The sequence below is a fragment of the Chroicocephalus ridibundus genome, chromosome 1 (assembly GCF_963924245.1).
Source record: "Chroicocephalus ridibundus chromosome 1, bChrRid1.1, whole genome shotgun sequence".
Lineage (NCBI taxonomy): Eukaryota > Metazoa > Chordata > Aves > Charadriiformes > Laridae > Chroicocephalus > Chroicocephalus ridibundus.
Window position 1 is genome coordinate 113,519,130 of NC_086284.1, and position 21,635 is coordinate 113,540,764.

At 38.5% G+C, this 21,635-nt stretch overlaps 1 protein-coding gene across 5 annotated transcripts in view; it reads right to left on the reverse strand.

The window, feature by feature from the left end:
* ROBO1 (roundabout guidance receptor 1) overlaps positions 1 to 21,635 on the reverse strand; it is a 740,954-nt gene that overhangs the window by 368,799 nt on the left and 350,520 nt on the right. For 4 of the 5 annotated variants that reach the window (XM_063347718.1, XM_063347736.1, XM_063347728.1 and 1 more), the window contains one exon: positions 11,499 to 11,582. The exons of the other annotated variant lie outside the window; for it this stretch is intronic. In XM_063347718.1, the coding sequence (XP_063203788.1) occupies positions 11,499 to 11,582 (84 nt within the window). The remainder of the gene's footprint in view (positions 1 to 11,498; positions 11,583 to 21,635) is intronic. 5 annotated transcript variants of the gene reach the window in all.

A 21,635-nucleotide genomic window follows, 5' to 3' on the forward strand; every position in this document is an offset into this window, starting at 1 on the left:
GGTATTTGTATATATTGATGAGATCTCCACCTGTTATTACAAACTTTAGTGAACTTTTAACTCAGTATTGTCTATTCTTAATAAGCTAAAAAATGGCTCGCTGTGGTGATGTGCTGAAATGAAGCCTAGATTATGACTTCCCAGCTGTTAGCAATGTGTTACAATTAATCTCGCTTGTTAAGAAAAATGCACACCTCTACCTAAAGGCACATTTCCTCTGAAAGTTCTTCACTTCATTATAAAGACTTCCCTTTGGGATCGTTATACTGTTTACCTGGCTTGTATACCCCTACAAGATTTTGAATTTTGAATTTCTTTTTTTTTTCCTCCAAATATTCAATAAATTCTTACAGAGCACCCAAAATGGGGGGGGGGGGGTGGAAATCAAATGTTCAGTGTGATAGCTGTATCAGCTTTATTTTTAATTTAATTTTTTTAGAGAGGTTTTACTTAATTTCTCATTACATGCTATCTGATTGCTTTGATTATGTTGTGAATATAATTTTATTAAGTAGTTCTTAATAAACCCAGAATTAGAAGTATTTACAATTATGCATATAAATTTTGCATAAAAATCCAGTTATCCCATAGGTGATATTGTATGGTCAAGAACTGAAAATTATGTTGACAACAATTTATGTGCATATTTTGCAACAATATGCACACTATTCCCACAAATACCTACACTATCTTTTCCAAATAAGCTTTCTTTCTATTTTGTCCATTTGATAATAGTCTGGAAGGTATAACTAAACAGCTACAATTTTGGAGGAAAAAATAACCCCCCAAGCCATTTTCAGCCTCCTGTGATGTACTTACTGTTCATTAAAAATGGTCTGTAAACTCTACGTAAATACCTGAACACTGCACAGTAGCTTTTTTCCAGAGAAACAGGCATCTTTCTCCCCCTCCTGACTTTTATGCTAAATTTGCTGTTTGCAGTTTTGTAAGAAACCTAGAATACTAACTTTGTAATCACTTGATCAATAAGTTCATGATCCTTTCACCTTCCTTTTCCTTTCTCTTGTGCTTCCAGTCAAAGTTCATCATTTCTATTGATGTGAAGACTGCAATATTATCCATTTTGTTATTAAGCAAAAAAAATATAGAAAAATAGTCTACAAATGAAATTATGAAAGGTCTCATTACACATCAGAGTACAGGGAAATAATCTTACCAAAATGAAACAAATAATACTTTGCTATCCAAAAGTTTAAATCTAGTGAAAAGCAATTTGGTTTCCCTTGGACAATGCTTACTCCTAACAGAAAGAGCAAAATCTTATGTTTGGTTTTGCACTAACCCAGAAACAAGACAGAGAAATTTATTCTGCTAAAGACTGGCCAGACATAAATATGGAAAACAGTTTTTCAGTGGTTTTTGAGTGGGTAAATTATGAGTGCTTGAGTGGGCTGGTTACTCCATTCCAAGTTTAGCCAAATTGCAAGCTTCTTTTCCTGTTGGATATTCAGAAATTAACCATGAAATTAGGGAAAAAAAGAAAGAAAACAGGAGAACGAAGCAACTGGAGTTTATTACCTCACAAAAGCCATCTGATGGACTAAATGGAACAGCCTAAGAAGAGGCAGAGAATCTAGTCAAAAAGCTAGTGCAGATTTGGAAGAGATTATTTCATAATAATCATAGTTTGACAAAACATAAAATTAGAGTTCTGCCTGTATTTAGGAGTGAAAAATAACTTCAGATTTTCTGCATTAAAGAAAGCAGCAATGAGTTTTAGTAGTAATTTTTCACTGCCTTTTAGGAAGTATCAGACAGAAACTCTATAAATATTATATTGTCTAGTAAATTTTAAGTTGTACCACAGAAAAATGTCTCCTTTCTTATGTAAGGGTCACTGAAAATCAGTATATATCCTTCTAAAAAGCTCTCCACAATGTTTTAACGCTTGTAGGTGATGGTTCAGCTTGCTAGGGTTTATGGATGAGTACAAGAATCACACACACAAAAAGCACTAAAATAAATAAATATATTTCTGGTATTGCTTCCAGAACGGTATGATAAAAATAACTTCTGGATCTTCTGATAGATGTTGACTTTCATATTCTTCTTCATTGTTGATCTATAAAGCTGTGATTCTGGGACAAGAGTTGCAATTATAGACAATGCTAAAAGAAGAGATAAATTTTGATGGGAAATCCTAATCTGATAGATTCTTTGGCTTTTTTTAGACTCTCATGGATTGGGTTCAACACTGTCTCCCACAATATTTATTGAATATATTCCTATACCCAAGCTGGGACATTATGCTCTGGATGGGTGCACCACCAGATAGGTAAAAACTTGATGAATCATCATCTCAGAAGGTAATGGTACCGGAGAACAGTAACAGGAAGAAGGACTGCCAGGTCTGTCCTGGGACCTGGCATGCTTAAGATCTTTATCAATGACCTGGAGGAGGTGAGGGAAGGCACACTCATTAAGTTTGCAGGCAAAAGCAAACTGACAGAACCAGTCAACAAACAGCTCAACGGCAGGGCTGCCACCTGGAGGGAGCCAGACTGGCTGGAGGAACAGGCCAACAGGAACCTAATGAAATTTAACAGGGATAAATGCAAAGTCCTGCTGTGGGAAGGAAGGAAGGAAGGAAGAACCCCCTGTATCCATACAGGCTGGGGAGTGCCAGGCTGGGGACCAACTCTGCTGGGAAGGCCCTGGGGCTCTGGGCCAGCGGCAAGCTGAGCATGAGCCAGCAGCCTTCCCTGGCCGTATGAGGTGGTTGATCAAGGAAAGAGATTATCCCCCTCTACTCAGCACTCATCTGGAGTACTGTATCCAGTTTTGGGCCCCCAAGCACAAGAAAGACATTGATAAGCTGGGACAAGTCCAACAGAGGGTCACCAGGACATTCAGGGCTGGAGCACTTGCCTGGGAGGCTGAGGGACTGGGGCTTGTTCAGCCTGTGGACCGAACAGCCACCTACCCATACTGACAAGGAGGTCACTGGGGAGGTGGAGACACTCTTCACAGTGGTCCATGGGACGGTGAGATACAAGAGACATAAGTCAAAACAAAAGAGGTTCAGACTGAGTACGTGGATAAACTTTTTCCCTATGAGGACAGGCGGGCAGTGGAACGGGCTGCCCAGAGAGGCTGTGCCAACTTCATGTTTGGAAGTTTTAAAGACCTGAGTGGATCAAGCCCTGAGCAGCCTGGTCTGACCTCATAGCTGACCCTGCTTGAGCAGGAGGTTGGACTAGAGACCTCCAATTGTTGCTTCCAACCTGAATTATCCAGTAAACCATGATCCTATATAGTAATTATTATGAAAAATGACCATCAATGCTAATATTTGAATTATAAGAAATCACATTTCAACGTTTTTCTTTTCCACAGATACTCGAGAAAGTGGACTACTTTAGACGCAATAAATGAATGTTGTCATCTATACAGTGCATTTCACTGCTATACACTTAACGAGACCATGTGCATTACTAACTTCCTACTTCTTCAAATAAAACAAATTGCCTGGCTAATACAAAAGACTAACTTGCATAAGGCACCCTGACGAGGATGGGGAGTGATCTCCTCTTACCTTTCTCATCCTGTGATAATTCATACACTTTTGACCTACTGGCAGAAATTTGCACTTCTGAACATCTTCACAAACTGCTTTGCATACTTAATTCACTGAAGTGACAGCAGTGTCTGAGGGTAATTTGCTCTGTCTTTACTCTGGCTAGGAGGCCCTCAGCGGAAAGCCTCTCATCAGCTCCGGGGGTTCCTGTCTGTGACAGTCCAAATGCAAAAGAGAAAGTATAATACGCTGAGAACGCCTTTTGTTTTGATTTTACTTGTCTCACGATTAATGAGGAACACATGAACTCAAGATTAAAATGCTCGTCCTGGGGAATCAAATCTAGCATGCACAGCCTACTATAGCCTCTCAAAAATTTAAATCTTTGGAAAGGAGATTTCAAGCTCCTGTCTGAAAACTGCTTTAGAGTCTGCTGCTTTAAAACATCCTAAATTTCTATCCTAAATTAACTAGGGCCTGTTTTATGCCTGCTTCTTCATTTGTCAAGTAGTAATGCATGAGGAAAAGCTTAGAATCACCCATTGTATGAGCACACATTTTGAGCACTGTTTGAAGATAGGCTATTTACCAATAAGTAGATGTCTTCAAGTTGTATAGTCAATGTGCTCTGTAGCTAAAATATTTTTTTCTATGTGTTTTCTATGAACATAAGGCTGGCAACAAATGCCAATCACATCCCCCTTTCATTAAGGCCTCTGTCAAAATAAGCTTTCTATTCCCTGATTATTTCCATAGCCCTTTCCTGCACCTTCTCTAGCTCAAATTTATCTTCCTGAGATATGGTTATTTAGAACAATTCCTAGTATCTCAGCTATATAGGGGCATATACTGCTAGTAAAGTCCTTATTAAACAAATTCTTCACACAATGTTTTGCTGTGTTCTTTTTTTTCCCCTCTTTTTTGTGGGGTGTGTGTGTCATTTTAAATTGGTCTGATGGCTACCGGAAAACTCACCAACTGGTTGAAAAACATGGGACTGTCATTGCTTCCTGTTTTAATCAAAGGTCTGGCTTGAAGTATAACACAATAACTGGAGGAGGATATTTTCTATAAACTTCTTCATAAAAACTGGCAGTGCAAGATTTATGTAAAGGGGAGTATCTGTGCTCCAATATTGCTACTATATGTTTTAATTAAATTATTATTGCCCGAACATCGCTATCGTTGACACAGAAGTCTATCGATTGATGTTATGTTTACATCTATATTTTAATATATATTAAAAAATTCCTCAATAGCTGTATCATAAGAACGCTTGCAAAGAGAGGCACAAAACTGAAAGGGCCTTTCTGGCAGTTTAGATTGACATGGGGAACAGAGAGATTGCTGATGGACAAGTGCAGGGGATTTTTTTATTTATTTATTTTTTTAAAATAAGCATAACAGTATCCATCTGTTCCTGGATTTAGAGTGCAGATGTACTCTAAGAAGTAACTTTGTAAAACTGGTATCCTGGGGCTCTGTGTTTGTTCTCCCAGTGATTCAAAAGCACCCTTTCTCAGTTGGCAAGTTTTAAACAAAGAGAAAGCCTAGGAAAAAGGTCTTAACTGCTAGCTTTGCACGTATCCTGAGAAGTAAAAGTCAAGCAGAAGTCTACTAGATATTACCGCTAGAAATAAGGATCTGTAACTGCAACTAAATTAATGGTCCTGGTATCTAATCTAGTGATTCATTTGGCTCTGTCAGACGCGTGTTGGTTCTGCGATGCAAACAAGTATTTGTTTTTCTCTTCAGGTTGTTGGACATGATGAGCTCAGTGCAATATGACACATGCTGATAGCTTACTTGGAATACTTGTTCAGACATCGCTACCTACCTGCTTCCCATCCTCCCAACCCAAAATATTCAAAGCCTACATATTCATTCACCACTTTTTCCATCCCATTAGCCAAACTCTGCTTTTGTTTCATGTGGTTTTTTCCCAAGATCACTCATTCTTTCCAACTAATCCTTAAACTAAAAATGAAAATTTAGAAGGAATGCAAAATCAAATAGCAGCTACTTCTTTATAATATTCTTATTTGTATCCTATCACATATTGTAGCTTTTTCTCCTCTCACTTCTTCCTCTCAGCCACAAAATCTGCATGTGCATTTACCACCTCTACTAATCTGTTAGAAAAGAAATGGCTGAAAAATACTCCATTTCTCACATGATAAGTATTACTGTAGGCTTCCACCTTTGATGTCAAAGAAGTCTTAGAAGTGTTTTCTTGAACGTGTTTTTAGCACTACCACTTTTCAAAACAAGCACTCTATAAATACATAGGATAACCTATGTATAATTACTAGAATAGAAGAAATGTCTTAGAAATGGCCCTGCAATGAAGAGAGATTTCCCCTTTGCTTCCTGAAGTGCTCACCAAGGGCAATCTGTCACATTTGACATGGGACAAGCAGTGATCCACTACGAACAATTCTCCTGATAACATAACAACATAGTAGTAAAAAAGAAAGGTAATGTGAGTAAAAGGGATGGGATCCCTTGTCGTACAAAGGAACACTACCACAATGATTTCATGATTAAAACCAAAGGAAAAAAATCGAAGGCTAACTTGGGTCACAAGTGGGAACCGCGGGATTTCTTTGCATACTGGAAGAGTCTTTTGAGAAAACTATGAATAAAAAAGTTTATTTGGAAAGATTCCTTTAAAAAGCCCTGAATCTAATTAATGAGGAGTGGTGATCCTTGTCTGCAAATGTTTGACTGTGTAGTGTTAATTTAACAAGCCATCATTCTGGTCTCTGCAACACAAGCGATACTCTGTGATCTGTTAAATGATCCCCGATATTTATGTCACAGTTGATTTAACAGGAAATGTGCTACTTCCTGGAATATAATGCATGTGCACACTTCAATAGCACAGCACAATGCAATCTTAGAGATTACTCTGCAGCCACTGATTATGTGGAAAATAACTGAGGCTCGTACTTGATGCTTACTGCCCCTGAACTATTTTGGGGAGGAAAGAAAAAAAGCCCGTGAGCTAAGACTGAACGAACGTTTACTAATCAGGCTCGCAAACTACATGTGAAATCTGATGTGGAAATATTAATTACTTTATTCTTTTCTTGACAATCTGCTTTTACAGGTAAATTTTAAACAGAAAAGTACATTTAGTAGTTTTACTCAAGACAGTTTTATCCTACGCTCTTCTTCAGGTTTCCTCACTCCCTGCTGCAGGGTTGCAGTTCTCAAAGCTTCTCGGGCACTAGGGGACATCATTCAGCACATCATCTTCTCCCATTGACCACTAACCACAAGCTCTTCTCCTGGAAATCCTGATGTTATTTAAGGCTGTCCTTCTATAAGTCTTTTTAGCTGTCCTTCTATGAGCCTTTTTCCAAATTCTCTATCTCCTGAGTTCCTCCAATATCTTGTTTGGATGATTTTCCATATTTCTCCTCTGATATACAGCGGAAACTCTCCTAGATCTTTTTCTTGCTTCCCTTACTTTTCGGTCTGTCCCTGTACTCATCACCAGGATTTTAATGAAATAAAATAATGATAGGTAACCTAAGGGTTTCTTTCCACTGTAAAATAACTCTCCAAACAATATTCTTTGTCTGATATCTCTGCAGCCTACACTTGACAAAGAACTTAATTCTACCTTCCCTTGGTCACCAGAAAAGATTTTGTTATATTCCCCAGTGCAGTTCCTATCACCTGGTTCTCCTTTCAGAATCAGGATCCAAACTGATTGAGGGGAGAGACTGCTTGCAATTGTCTTTAGATATCTACATCACTGCTAGTCACCTAAAGTTCCCTGAAAGTCTGTACAGAGAGAAACAGGCACGGTTATAGAGCATTTCAGAAAACCACTGTGGACATCTTCCTTAGGGTAAATTAAACATAATACAAAGTATCTAAATCATATGCTTTTATCCTATTGAATGTCACTGTGATCTGGCCTGTTCTTTATGCACATAGTTAAAATAGTAATTTAGATTTTTATTATTACACATCTTAACTATGCAATTATTTTACAATCTGGCCTTGACAGAATAGAGTTGGTCTTTTGCGAAGATGCAGACAAGGTAATCTTCCTGGCTCCTTTCTTTAAACTGACGGAGTTACATTTAAAAGTTGTTGGGGCTTCTTTAACCCTAAAGCCTTTGCTGAATCAATCCAGATATGTCTAGCATCTTTGATATGCTACCTAGGTGGTCACATCAGCTTTCAGGTGCTTTTTATTCTTAGCATTTCTCTCACATCAAGTATACGATAGAAAACCTTCCTATAAATTTGTCATGGTTTTTTGTAGGAAAAAGGATGCTAGACATATCTGGATTGATTCAGCGTCATGCATATGGAACAATCCTCAGTGACTGGATGGGAGTAGCTACACCTCCTCCTTTCTTCATTGTTTTTTATTCAGCCCCTATTTATTTACATTACAAATACTTTCAAATTGTGATCGTCCTTCATATATATGCACATACAACCTCCCCATTTTGATCTATAGTTAATAACTAATAATTGTTTTGAAAATAAAAACCTGATGATCTATAAAAAGTCCAACAATGTATTGGATACCACATTAGCATATTGATGAGGGAAATAAAAAATCTAGAGTTTTGTCCTGTACCGTACTAAGAATCATGAAAAGTCAAATACAAGTTCATCACTTTCCCATAACAACCATCTTGAAATTTATCAACAACTTCAATCTGTATCTGAAATAGGTTAGGTTAGCGACTCCTCTCTTGCCCCTGAAACTGATGTTTCCTGTTCATTATGTGCTAACTTCTCAAGTCAACTGCTCGCATCCACAGTGGAAGCAACAGAACCTGATGGTGTAGCCCAAAATCTCCTGATTTAAAGCGAACTTCAGGAGAACACACTGAAACACTCCCTGGAAGTTACATACCTCCACTAAAGAGCAGTATGAAAGAGCTGTATATATTAATCCTGAAAAACATATATCGAAAGAAATATATGTAGGAAAAAAGTATATTCTTTAACTCTGAAACCAGTGAATGCTTTCCTATTTACCCTGCAGCTAAGCTTATATGGAATTGGAAGGAAGACATGCCCTATTGACATATCACTGCTCTTAGTATGGGTAAAAATTTATGATCCTACTGTATGACAGCAATTATTATCTTGTTTGCTTTCTGTCCGTTCAGACACCACCTGAAGATAAATACAGGATTAAAAAAACAAACTGCTATTTTTTTTTTTTTTTTGCCCATGGGTCCAGACATTCTGGACTTCACCTGAGTCATTTTAAGAAGGAGTCAGATAATTTTCAGTACAAACAAGATTCTGGAATGGTCTTCCTTTTGGAGAATGGAATTCTCTAGGTAAGAGAGAACAAAAAATGATCTAAGAATACTTCTGTAAAATCTAGGGACTCCATATTAGGCACACATAAATGGGCCCATAAATTAGGAAAAAAGGTAACTTTACCTATAAGATTGTATTACAGCCAATGTTATTTTTTAAAATCCATACTGATTACTACAGAAACCTGTTGGACTAATTTTAGTAAATACCCCAGGGCTTTTCCATATAAACCAAGGTATACACACATAGTGCTACTGGTTACTATTACATAGAGGAGAAAAAATATTGGACAATTAAATCTTTAAACATTAAAAACTTGGTCTTTCCTTTATTCAGTGCTCATTCAAATAGAGGCACAAAAACTCCAATTAAACAAAACCAGCCATCCTCTCGGTTTTAATTTTTGTTCAGCTTGTGTTTGCTTCTAACTTGATCCTGACTTTTGTGTTTGCTTGGAAAATGCCTATTAAAATACAGCCTAGAGTTAAGATCCGGAGCCTCTGGGGAATGACTAGACCAAGGTTTGATTTTGTCAGTCCTCCCAGACGACCCCATTAGTCTCTGAGAGGCAGGTTAAACAGCTGCAACACCCCGCAGAGGCCTCCCCTTGGACGCGGTGCCCAGATGCACGTGAGCACCTTGGTACGGGTGACGGATCCTCATGGCTGGACGGATACAGGAGGGTCTGTGCTCTATTCGGGAAGTCATCCCACGTCCCCATGCTCAGAGGGGAAGCTACTGTCTTAAATGCTGCCTTCTATGCCTTAAATACTGCCCTGCAGCCCTGGCACCCTCTGCCTGCCCTCACCCACCCGGTGCGCTCGCCATGGGAGGTCGCACGCCAAGCCTCCAGCTTCTCTCTGACAGACGCCCTTGGGAAAAGGCGATGGTGTTTCCCCCTGAAATGTCACCCCCGCTGCTCTTATGGCTCAGGGAGCTCGCAGAGGGTGTGTGCAGGGCCCCATCTCCAACCTCCGTGGGCAGATGGGAGGCTGGCAGGGGTGGGAAGCTGCCTGTCAGGCACCTGCCCCAGGCCAGGGAGGGGTGAGAGGGCTGGAGGGGACGCGATTGCTCCTCTGTAGGTAAAACTAAGCGACTTTATTAACAATAGAGTCCGAGTCGTGGTCCCAAATAAATTAGTGGCTGTTTAAACACAGGACTCTGCGATCACCATTCCCAGACCCGTTTTCTGAAAATAAATGTCCAACTTACAGTAAGTTACAAAAACAAAAGCATTCTTTAAACTGTATTAATTTTCATTTTGTCAATATGATGACCCCATATGCATCAGGGAGCATAGATGTGCCAAACTCGGAGTGGGGAAGGGGTTTGGAGTTTAGAAAAAAACTAATAGGAAAATTCAGAAGGTAGAAAAATCTAAATAATTCACGTGCAGCAGGGTTCACACTATGTTTTTCTAAGGTGGCATCTATTTTCTTGACTGAGGGGAAATTTGTATTGCTTTGCTTTTTTACCTTTTTAGAAAAAAAGTATTTTAAACTGGAATAAAATTATGCATCAAGGTTTTAAACCACATGCAGGGATGATTGCGAGGGGTAGACGATGAAAGCTGTAATCAGTGTAAGTGGTGTATAACAGACTTGAAGTTTTATGAATGGACAAGAAATTACTCCCTCTGTCTTATACCTGCCTATCCTCTTCTTGCATCCTATAAGACTATCTTAGTTATGAATATCTGATTTGGTTGCTTTAGTTAATAACTTGACTATATGCAATTTTACACAATGTGAGCAGCAGTAGCACTAGTAACCCACCGATAAAGTATTTGAAGAATATCTTCCAGTTAAACATTGAAGCCATTCTGCCTCCTTCATTCCCTTCCTTCCCTTTACAAAAGTTTGCAGCCACCAGAAGAATTAATACTTACCTTCACAACCTAAAAGTTATTCAGACCTAGAGTCTGTCACCATGCTGGACCACCAGCAGTTCACGAAAACCCTAGATTCGGGGACTCTGCAGCTGAGCCCAGGCTGTGGTGAGCAGCGTGACTCCTGGAGCTGGGTCCCATTTCAGCGTGCAGCAGAGGTGCAGGACTGGGTCCCCCAGAGATCGCTGCTGCAACACACCGTATGGTGCTGCTTATCTGTGGCTTTTCGTATTTGGCCTAGAGACACGTTTCTCTAGTTTGTGTGCAGCAGGAACCAATGAAACAGATTCTTCTCCAATCCCATTTTAGTTTCACTGGGATTTTTTTTGCCTGGCTGCAATATATTTTACTTTTGTTTACAAGAGAAACAAAGCAAAAAAACCCACCAAAATAAACACATGGAAAAATCCCTGCCTTTGGTCTTCAAAAAATTGCTCTGAAATGATATATTGCCTCATGCACTAATACACACAGTTCGAAGGAAAATAATGGGTGCATTGTTTCAACAACAGAACGTACTTTAAACATTTAAATAATTGAAATGTACTATAACACACACACAGAAAGAAAGTCATCTTGGTTAATTAAAAGGCACAATAATATTTCCCGACAGTACTAACAGCGTTGAACTTCTAGGGTGACGGTGAAAGAGCGCTAGCTAGCAAAGGTGATTAAAAAACCGTGTACAGGTGGTAATGGCAGATGTAGGTGGAAAGAGGCAGAAGTAGGCAGTCAGGAATATTTTGGAAAGATGCACTCTACCTGTGTAGCCCAGCGAATTGTCGCCATTATCAGAGGTGGGGAGTGGTGTCCCGCTGTCGTTTCCCCTCTCTAGGTCGTCGGAGTCTGTCGGAAACAACACCAGAGCTGCTGATGGGGTCACAGGAGTAACAGTAGTTGCCATTTCGATCACAACACGCCCAGACACAATTAAATCCACACATGACAGCAAGAGCCACAGTGCCAGCGCACGCCACACTTCCTCCTTCCCCTGCCTGCCTGGTGGTCCCCAGCAAAAGGCGTCCGGGAGCATTGCCCAGGGTCCCCAAAACTCTGCCCGCTGTCCCTCTCTGCCCACTCCAAGTCTGTCTCTGCAGCCCGCCAGGCGCGGTGGCCACCCTGCAAACCAGCCAGTGCAGGCTGTGGTGAGCATATGGGGACGGGAAGGCAGGGGAGCTGAATGCTAGCATTGCTAATTTTCCACCTTATTGTTAATCAAAGCTATTGACTGTGATCACTCCCCATCATCGCTTCATCTCCTGGCAATTACAGACTCAGGGGACTTCACCTCTTTGTGAGGAGGAGGCGGGGGCCGGGGGGGGGGGACACGACGACTACTGTGTCTTGGCAAGCGTGGAGGGGGGGCTGCTCTACCTCTTCTGGAAGATGGGGCAGGGGGAAGGGGTAGAGCCCCTCTATGAAAAGGCAACAGTTTAGCAGCATAAGACGTAAAATGCCTTTTCTGAGTCGAAAGATGCTTGCAAGGAAACATTCGATTTTAATGTCACATTCAACAACAACAAAAAAAGAAAAAACAAAAAAGGGAAGGCAGCTGGTCAGCTAAACACATCCATGAACACGTGTTTTAAGACCCCAAGATAAATTGCCGATCAAAACACCACAAAGCACCATGAAGATAACTCATAATAATGAACTAAATAATTCAAAGCAAAAAATAAAACAAAAATCCCAGTGGCTCTGAGAATAGAACAGCACAACCCAAAGGAATTTGTTGTCAATATCACTAGATTTTTTTTACCCTTGTCTAGACAGCTTAATATCAAACTGTTTATTAAACGTAAATTCTACTTTTAATTTACTTTTGATAGTGCACTGTCCAACAGATAACACCTAAAAGAAACATTCATATTTTTTTAAAAAAATCAAACCTGTGAGAAGCAAATCTCTTTGCAAGAATATCACTCCCACAACAATAGGCTGCTTATTTCTTTTTCCTGTTGACAGGTGTCAGATAATTTATTAATTATTGCAAAGACCCTGAATAGGAAAGATATGTTTTGGTCTCTCACACACAAACATATTCTGGACTTCTGTAATGACTAAAGTAACTCTTCCTTTTCAATAAAATGCACTTGCTGCTAAAAATCGTTCTGAAGTTTCATGAAACACCTAAAGCAACTATGTACGAAATTAAACTAGAAAAAAGCACAAGTGGATTTTTTTTCCTGGATGCTTAATTTAACTAGCTCAGTCAATCTAATTTTTAAAATGTGATGCCAAACTTTCATATTCTCCATTTGTTTTTTAAAGAATCTTGCAGAGACAGCATCCTTACAAACCAAAATCTTTTTAATGAATTACAGAAGAAAAACAAAAAGAAAACCAAAAGCCTCAAGACCAACCCACTTATGATGACTTATTTGAAAAAATATGTCCTTAAAAAAGTCAATTAAAGAATTGGTAGCATGCCTTTTGTAATACTGTTGTGCAAATTGAGAAAATGAAAGACCAAACAACAAAAAACAACCAAACTCCAAGATGGTATTTCATCTTGGCAGATGTAAAAAGTGAAATATGTTCATTTATTGGTCCATTCATCTTTGCTGGCTCACTAATAGCCAATGTCATGCACATCTTTAAAATCTGCTCTGAAAATGGCTGTAAGAGTGACTGGATCAACATTCTGCTTCTCCAGATTGCTCGCTTATTTGCATTCAAGGGTTGATTGTGTGAGAGTTTTAAATTACAACAGTAAAGGACAGAAGGATGGGACTTTTTATTAAATTAAGAGGCAGAGGCTGTCCCTACTTTTTTTCGGGCAAATGTTTATAACCGACTACAGAAAGCTCAGACTGAGATTTCAAGCAACAAACCTGCTGATCACCATTTTGAAAGATTGATTGCCTTCTAGGAGATTTAACCACACACTACTCAAAATGATGAAGAAGGAGGAGGATGCATTGAAAGCTACTGGAGAATTCTACACGTTAGTGTAACATCTGGCGTCACACACAAAATATAATTGCATAATGAATGGATCTTTTTTACCCAAGTTACTCCCTCGAACATACCATTCCCAACAATGGGCCAACCCTCCTCGTAACACCTCACAAAACAACTGATGCTAATGTCCTATAGCAAGGCTCACTTAGGAGTTTAATTAATTTCCATTTCAGTAATTCTGTGCGTTTAATACAGCTAACAGGACATGAGAGCAGCAACTTTAAAAACTAGGCTACAACTACTTGCAGCCATTTAGGCGTGAAAATCTTGGCTTCCATCCCTCCACTGACAGAAATGATTCGTCTCTTTTTAACACTACTGATACTGGTATCTGTTAGTGACAATGCACTTATTTACAATCCAAAAGCACACAGACGTTATTCACTCTCTCATTCTTTGAGAAATGCTGCTTTTTGACCTGGACATAAAGAACATGATATGAAACTAATGTTAAATTTTGGTCTCTGGCTGGAAATTACTTTCACTAGTGATGATCGCTGAAGTTCAGTTCTTGCTGGGGGTGAATTTTACCCATTTCACTGAATGGTAACTCTGCACCCAAGTCCTACATTTTGGGCTGTGGCCCCCTGCACTGGGCTGAATTTAATTTCAGCTCTGTCACAAGATAGAATCTTGCCTTTGCTTCAGAGTTGCCGTTAAAATTTACCAGAAATGAGTACTATTGACTTAAATGGCACATTTCAGTATGAGACCGCTGTGAAGGCACTCCCTTGAATGGGAGGTAAAGGGCCTCCATGTTAAGACGTGGTGTATTTCCTATGACTACCCTGCAGTAGGATCAGGCAGTTTTCCACTTGGCTTTGCTAAACACAATGAACAATTTTACATCATTACACTTTTTGAACTAGTTGCTGTGCCAAAAAAAATGAAGGGAATGAATTCTACAACCTGGAACAATTCACCTATGTATGAAAAATTTACAGCTCAGTCTGAGTCAAAGCAGAGGCTGAACTCGGTGCCTCATCGCTCAGAGAAATGCCATAATCACTCTATAACAGGGCTTTCATCTAGTTCAAATTAATATGAAGGGGTAGAGGTTTCACAGAACTGACAGAGAGATGTACCTAAACCCAACTTTCCAGTAAGGTTGAATGTCTTGGCTGAATTTCTGTATCAGACAGGAGGAATTTAAACCAAAGTCTCTGATATCCTAGCTGCTCAGAAAAGCCTATTTTCAGTGAAGTGAAATTTACACTTTAAAAGACACCTAAGCAGTAATTGGTTGATTCACTAAGTCCAAAAAAAAAAAAAAAAAAACCAAAACCAAATCAAATCCCCAAAACCAACAAAACAAAACCCAAAGTTTAATTCAACAGAAAATTACTTTTACCTGGAAGTATGCAAAACCTCAGGAAGAAGGTAAAAAGAGTCCCCCCATTGCCCGCTCCCCCCGTTTTACGGGTTTATTTTGGAAGATGAAAAGCGAAGCCTTGACTACTAAAGAGAAAAAAAAGGAGAAGTCTTCCCTTATCAGTTGCTATTACACTTTTCTTTCACAGGAGCATATAAGAGAGGCCTCATTTGAGAGAGGGAACTTCCTCACCATGATGAAAAATATCTTATTCCCTTTATCTACAGCCATTTCCAGAGCCACCATTCATTAAGTTGGGCAAGTACTTTAAGGCGTTAAAAAAAAACTCAACAAACATCTATTTTGACTTGATAGGAGAGTGCTAAGTTTACCAGCACTGAGTGGTCTAGATTTCTGGGGGAATGGTTTCAAGTTTAGTCAGTGCAGCCCAAGCAGAGATGACACCTTCAAAACAGCAGGAGGATTTGGCTTAATCAAACAAGTTCAGAACAAATTTTGGTGGTCCAATGGCAGTCAGAGAGCAACAAAGATTTCTGCAAATGCGGGGAACCTTTTCCAATGAAATTTCCACTGAAACCTGTAAGTTACTCCATTCTATAGACTGCAGCAGGAGTTACTAAACACCATTCGTGCTTTAATTTACATATATTTAACTCTTCAAAATGATCAGAAAATCTGAATACTAAATATTCACTGTTGTTATTCATTCCCTTAGCTCCTACAACACCTCAAACCAGACACACACATTTATTTTCACAGCTACTTACATTCAAGTGCTTTGTGTAATCCTAACCTTAAAAATTATATTAAACACACTTTTAACCATGGCTCTGCTATTCATAGAAATATCACTAGTGATTTTTTTTTTCCACTGGTAACAGACAGTGATGCCATCAGTTATTCTTTCTTTTGTAACAGGGAGATATATCTGTATGACACGTTTTATTGATGATGCATCCTTAAAAGTCCCCAAATGATTCAGTATTGATGCCCTGGCCCATCCTCCTGGAGGACAGAAAGAAAAATTGAAAAGGCCTAAACAGACACAACTTACTACTGTAGGAAGCTCATGTATCTGAGTTTCTACACAGGTCATAATTTACTTGAAATTAAAGTCATCTACTGAAAAACATGACTACAAAAATAGTAACTGTTGCCTTATTTAGTTCCAAAATATGTAACTTCATTATTTCTTGTTCTGTTTCTCTAAATTCCATTATCAGCAGCAGCTTGGAGGTACGAAATTGGGAGGAAAAAGCATGAACAGCATTTTGCAAATGAACATTAATAAAAGATTAGGGTGAAGCAAATGAATATAAACTACTATCAATATTAGAATTGTGTTCTACAAATTGGATCAATTCCCATTGATCCCTTTCTAGCGATCTAGAGGAATTCAGGAAGAGACATCAGGAAAAAACCCCAACTCTGACTGCATGAAACCACAAGCTAAGATGAGGACATAAATTAGTAGCCTGTTTTTTCAGTATTTTGATTTATTCTAGGTTTTGATTGGAATTACAGCAGAAACACAGTATAATATGTCTTAAGGGATATTTGATTTAATCATATTTCTTCATTTGGTTATTCACAATGACAAAACTTTTTATGCTATCCAAGTACAGGTAAGTAAGGATAATATCTAAGGGACAGCTACAGTTTAATTAATATATCTGTAAGAACTAACTTTTGAGGAGGGAAATACTATCTAAAATTATATGTTTATTTAGAAAAATACAGACAAGCTTTCAAGAATTTCAAGATTCTTCAGATCTGGAACAAAAAGGAAAAACTTCAAGCTACATGCAGAATTGTGAATAATTAGGCCACCCTTAGACTATCACAGCTTCCTAAACACTTACAGGTCTATATCAGAAGCCTGTGTAGCATATGGCTGATTAGTCTGGAGAATATCCTTAACAATGTTTCATATTACCTGAAAGGAAATATTATTTTATTCTTAATAAGACTTAGTAGAGCAACTTTCTGGAGACATTCATATTCAGACAGCTAACTTGTTTAAATTGGATAACTTTAGGGAGTTATGACCATTTTCATCAGTCTAGAGTCTCCACAAGTAATTAAGAAGTTCTTCATTAAAAGTTTACACTGCTCAGCTGCCTCTTCCTAAAAGTTAAGAAAGGTTTAAGCTAAAGGGAAAAGACAAGCATTTGCTCTCACATAATGGCTTTAATCTGAGGATCTGGTACAAGTAAATTACAAATAAATCCATAAGGATGCTTTTTATTAATAGCCTGTATAAGTATATTCTAGTAACTCAATATGCGGTTCTTAAAAAAAAAAGTACACTTATGAAGAGGCACAGAAATGTTATTCACTAGACTCAAGAGACAATTTTCTAATGAGAACAGAATACTCCATGGTGCAAAAAGACATTTCTAAACTAAGGAAGAATACAGCTTTTATTTAACAGTGAGTATTTGATTTTTTTTTGTCTTCAAAGAATAGTGCATATGACTGAAATCCTGACAAAACCTCAGCAGTGGATGCTATTTAAACACCTTTCCTTCCCTTCATTTTCATGATTCATTCATAACAGCCTTTAACTCAGTAAAAAGTAAATGAGGACTTCTAGTTATGCAAAAGCCGTAAACAACTTCTTTGCATCTTTACGCTGCTAGTAAACAACCTCTTTGCAGCTTGTTTATTTGTTTTGTAAGAAGGTAGCAAATACAGGCATTAGCAACTTCAACACAGATCCAGCAAATTTTCTGGAGCAGCATAACTATGAGTTGTTGGGTTCGTTGGTTGTTTTTTGGGTTTTTTTAAGTCTGCACCACTTGCTTTTGAATTCTAAAGCTGAAGTTCTACATAGGATCAGTCATGCAGAAAACCATACAAATATAATTACATAGCAACATTTCTGACTGAACATTTAAATTCTCAATCTTGTTATTTAGTAAATATGCACTGTAAGACTCTGATGCTCCCAAATGCGTCTATTGTCCTCTCTCCACCCTCCCCCAGCTTGACTTCTAGCACTTTCTTGCACTTCTTGGGCTGTCCCTTGTAGCTCTCTCCTGTTCTGCATCTGCTCCCATTTCTTTCCCTGCCAGATAAACCCAAAGGTAACAGCCATTCAGGCTAATTAAATGGTGCTGGAAGTGAGTTAACAGGTGGTGGCCTCAGCTGCTTTAGTTGCAGGGGTAGATAACAGACCCATCACTAGCCTGTATAAGGCACTATGATTAATTAGGACAAGAAGCCATTTGCTAAAGAGGGACAAGCAGATTTATAACAGAATTTTATTCTCTAAGGCAACAAGCAAACTTTCTCCAGAAAATACAAAAATAAATTTCTTATTCCAAAGTGCTCACCAGTCATCTTGACTATGTTCAATATGGCACATGCGTAAGAACTATTTGGCATAGGTTTCTTCACACCAATATTTCGCATTTTCTTTTTACTGCAAGCTCTGAATTTGACCTTACTTTAGGAAGTTTCCTTTCTTTTAGAGGCTCTCTTATTTAGTTTTCTTCCAAGTGAACTTGCATGTTTCTCAAGAGAGTTCTGATTACTGTGGGAACTACTATCAAGACATTTAAATAACAGCAACTATCACCATGTACAGTTGAAGAACTGGTTATGCAAGCTTCCCATGCAATCCTCCAACTCCACTGGACTTCTTGCAATGAGCCCCTAATCATTGTAATCAACTCTATGAGAGTACACCCACTCCTCTAGGCGTTAACCCCTGGAGTTGCTGCTTCTATGACTTTAGCACTGCAAGGTTGTTTTGAGGCTGAATTATGCAGCTGTTTTTCAAGTAGCTGCCCCCCAAATAGTAGCAAAGAACTGGGTTCATTTTCTCTTTACTGTACAACTGGAACACAGCAAGAAACCCACCAGGCTTAATTACCCCTTCTTTTATTCAGCTGAGCAGTGAACTTCGGAAAGGTGATGAATTTCCCTCATTAATGACTACTACAGACAAAGACCGAAAACGCAGCAACTAATTCAACACGCGGACCCCACCAGCCTTGCAGTCACATGATTTGAAATTAAAACTACCGTAAAAATGAACACTGAACGGCGTGTACACAATTCGAGAGCTGAGAAAGCCCTTTCTCATTCCCTTGCTTTTCTGTATATGCAAAGTCATCCTCTGAATTGTCAAAGATATAGCTGCAACACAGCTGTGTCATTTACATTTTACCGGTCCATCTGCAGAGCTCAGCATGAAGAATAATATTAAATCAATGTATGTCAATGCTTGTTTATAGAAAGAGTGGACATACTTGCACTAATACACTGGCACACTAAGTAAGCCTATTAAAACTGCTATATAAGCAAGAAAGTCTCTCTGATGTTGCAAGAATTCAAGGTCCTTTTTTTAAAACCTGCCTTCTGCACAAAGCAAAGACCTGACAATGCCATATCCTGTGGAGAAGCTCAATGATTAAAAAGAGTTTTAAACCCTGTCATAGTTTACAGTTAAAATCTTTGTGGCCTAACAGGAAAGTAATTTAGTAAGTAAAGTAGAGGGATATTTTTGAAGTGAAACAAAAAGGTGAATGGCAAGGTAAACAAATATTCACACTGACTTGTAAAAAGACATAGAGTTGAAAAATATACCATGTCAATCAGTGCAGCTCTACAATAAATTTACAGCAAGTTACAAGCGTCATCGAATCCCAAATATATACCCATGCAGAGAAGTAGTAAATCAAGTCTATCCAGAATTCCCTTTCCTATTAACCTTCTAAGACAGTGAATTACCCAGAGATATCAAATAATTCTCACTTGCAACACAACTTTTTCTTTTTTTTTTTTTTTTAATCGAAAGAACGTCTTCTTTAATTCATATTAAGTAGAAGTATGTACTTCAGGGAAGTTTTTGTCTTTCGTTATTAGATCACAGGGGTTCTTTCTATAAAGCCCTTCCTAAGAGCTACTGCTTTTGTGCAGCATAACGAAATGCGTGCTACAAAGGAGGTTTTTAAGTTTGTCCCTTGGAGAGAAGAGAAGCCGTACAACAGGTGTTCCTCCTTTCTTTGTTTACCTGAGCTGACTACTCCCCGCTCAAAATCATATCCTTAAGAAAATAAATGATGGAGCATGTAAGCATCTGCCTGGAAAATTTGATATTAGGCTGAAGTCCTTTCTTGTTAAAGCAGCAAAATGCTCCCATTGACTGTACGCAGGGTTCTGTTAGCACAGCTGTGAATACTTCAGGGAAACGGGAGAAAGAGCCACAAATAAAGAATTAGCAATTACTATCTAGCTCATAATGAAACATACACATATGTCCCAATCATCTTAACAATTCTCAGTTGAAACTGGGAAAGATTCATAAACTAGTGGTAAGTTAATTTAATAGTTTCTAGTAGTTCTTTAGCATCTTCCAGCTGGGAATCTCGTTTCTCAGTGTGATTAATGTCAGCCTCAAAAGAAAGCACAGGGTCAAAAATTACTCCGAGTTTATGAACTCAAACTCCAGACGAAATAGAACTACGATGAAATGAAATAGCCGAGGAGGAGAACAATCAATAACTCTTCTATCTTGTCAGAATTCAGCTCTGCAAAATTAATACCAGATAAGAAATCATACAACACAGCAAGGGGTACTTGGGTTTACAAGGATCTACAGATTTCTCTAGATACTGTCAATTTGTAATATGGTGTACATTGAGCATGGGGATTACTAGCTAGAGGCAGTAATTTTGAAACAAAATAGGACCTTCAATAGATCCATGGGAACTCCTGAAATAATTAGAGCTTTAACTGGAAGCACAGAGCCCAAAGCAATAATGTAGAAACACTGAAAAATGATATGTTTTAAACTACACAAATATGATTATAACAATGCCAGTGTAAATAATGAAAGAAACCACATCAAAATTTTGATGGATAAGACTATCAAGATTGCAAAGACGGACCAAATCATGTATCTATGTTCAAAAACCAACCAGACCTTTGAGATAAACTGCCCAATAAGACATAACCTTATCAGAAACTTCAGTTGGTGTGTTGGTAGATACAGAACAAGATCTAAATAGCAAATGGCAGGAAACAGTTATGCCACCCTTAAAAAGCAAAACCAGAAAGCCCATAGAACTAGAGATCAGGAAATTAGGCTTCGTATAGTAAGAGACACATTCATCACCACAGCAATGAATTGAAAATGGAAGCACAGATGACTAAGAATGCATTGTGTCAGATTTACTTGTATAAAGTTTCCCAAGTATATCATTGCTGGCTAGGTCACAGCTTTAATATCACTGAACTAAAGTACAACATTATGAGAGTGACAGCTCAAAAAAAAAGAAAAAAAATCTTTAGCAAACCCCAATTGTTTGTTTGTCCTAACTTCATTAAATGTGTTGGTGCAGCTGCTTTGGGCAGGAAATAAAAAATACTTCTGAAGCAACATTATACGTATCATATGTTTCTAGTGTGATTGGTTCCATATTGTTGGGGCCCTCAAGCGCCTCTAGCAGAGTTCCTCAGCAAATTTTAATGTGTCAAACTGGATAAAAGTCAGAAGTAGATGCTTTATCCTTACAGGCTAGGACGACTGCTATCCAGCACAGAAAATCCAACAGGGAATACGATGCCCTGGCTTCAATCTGAGCACTGCA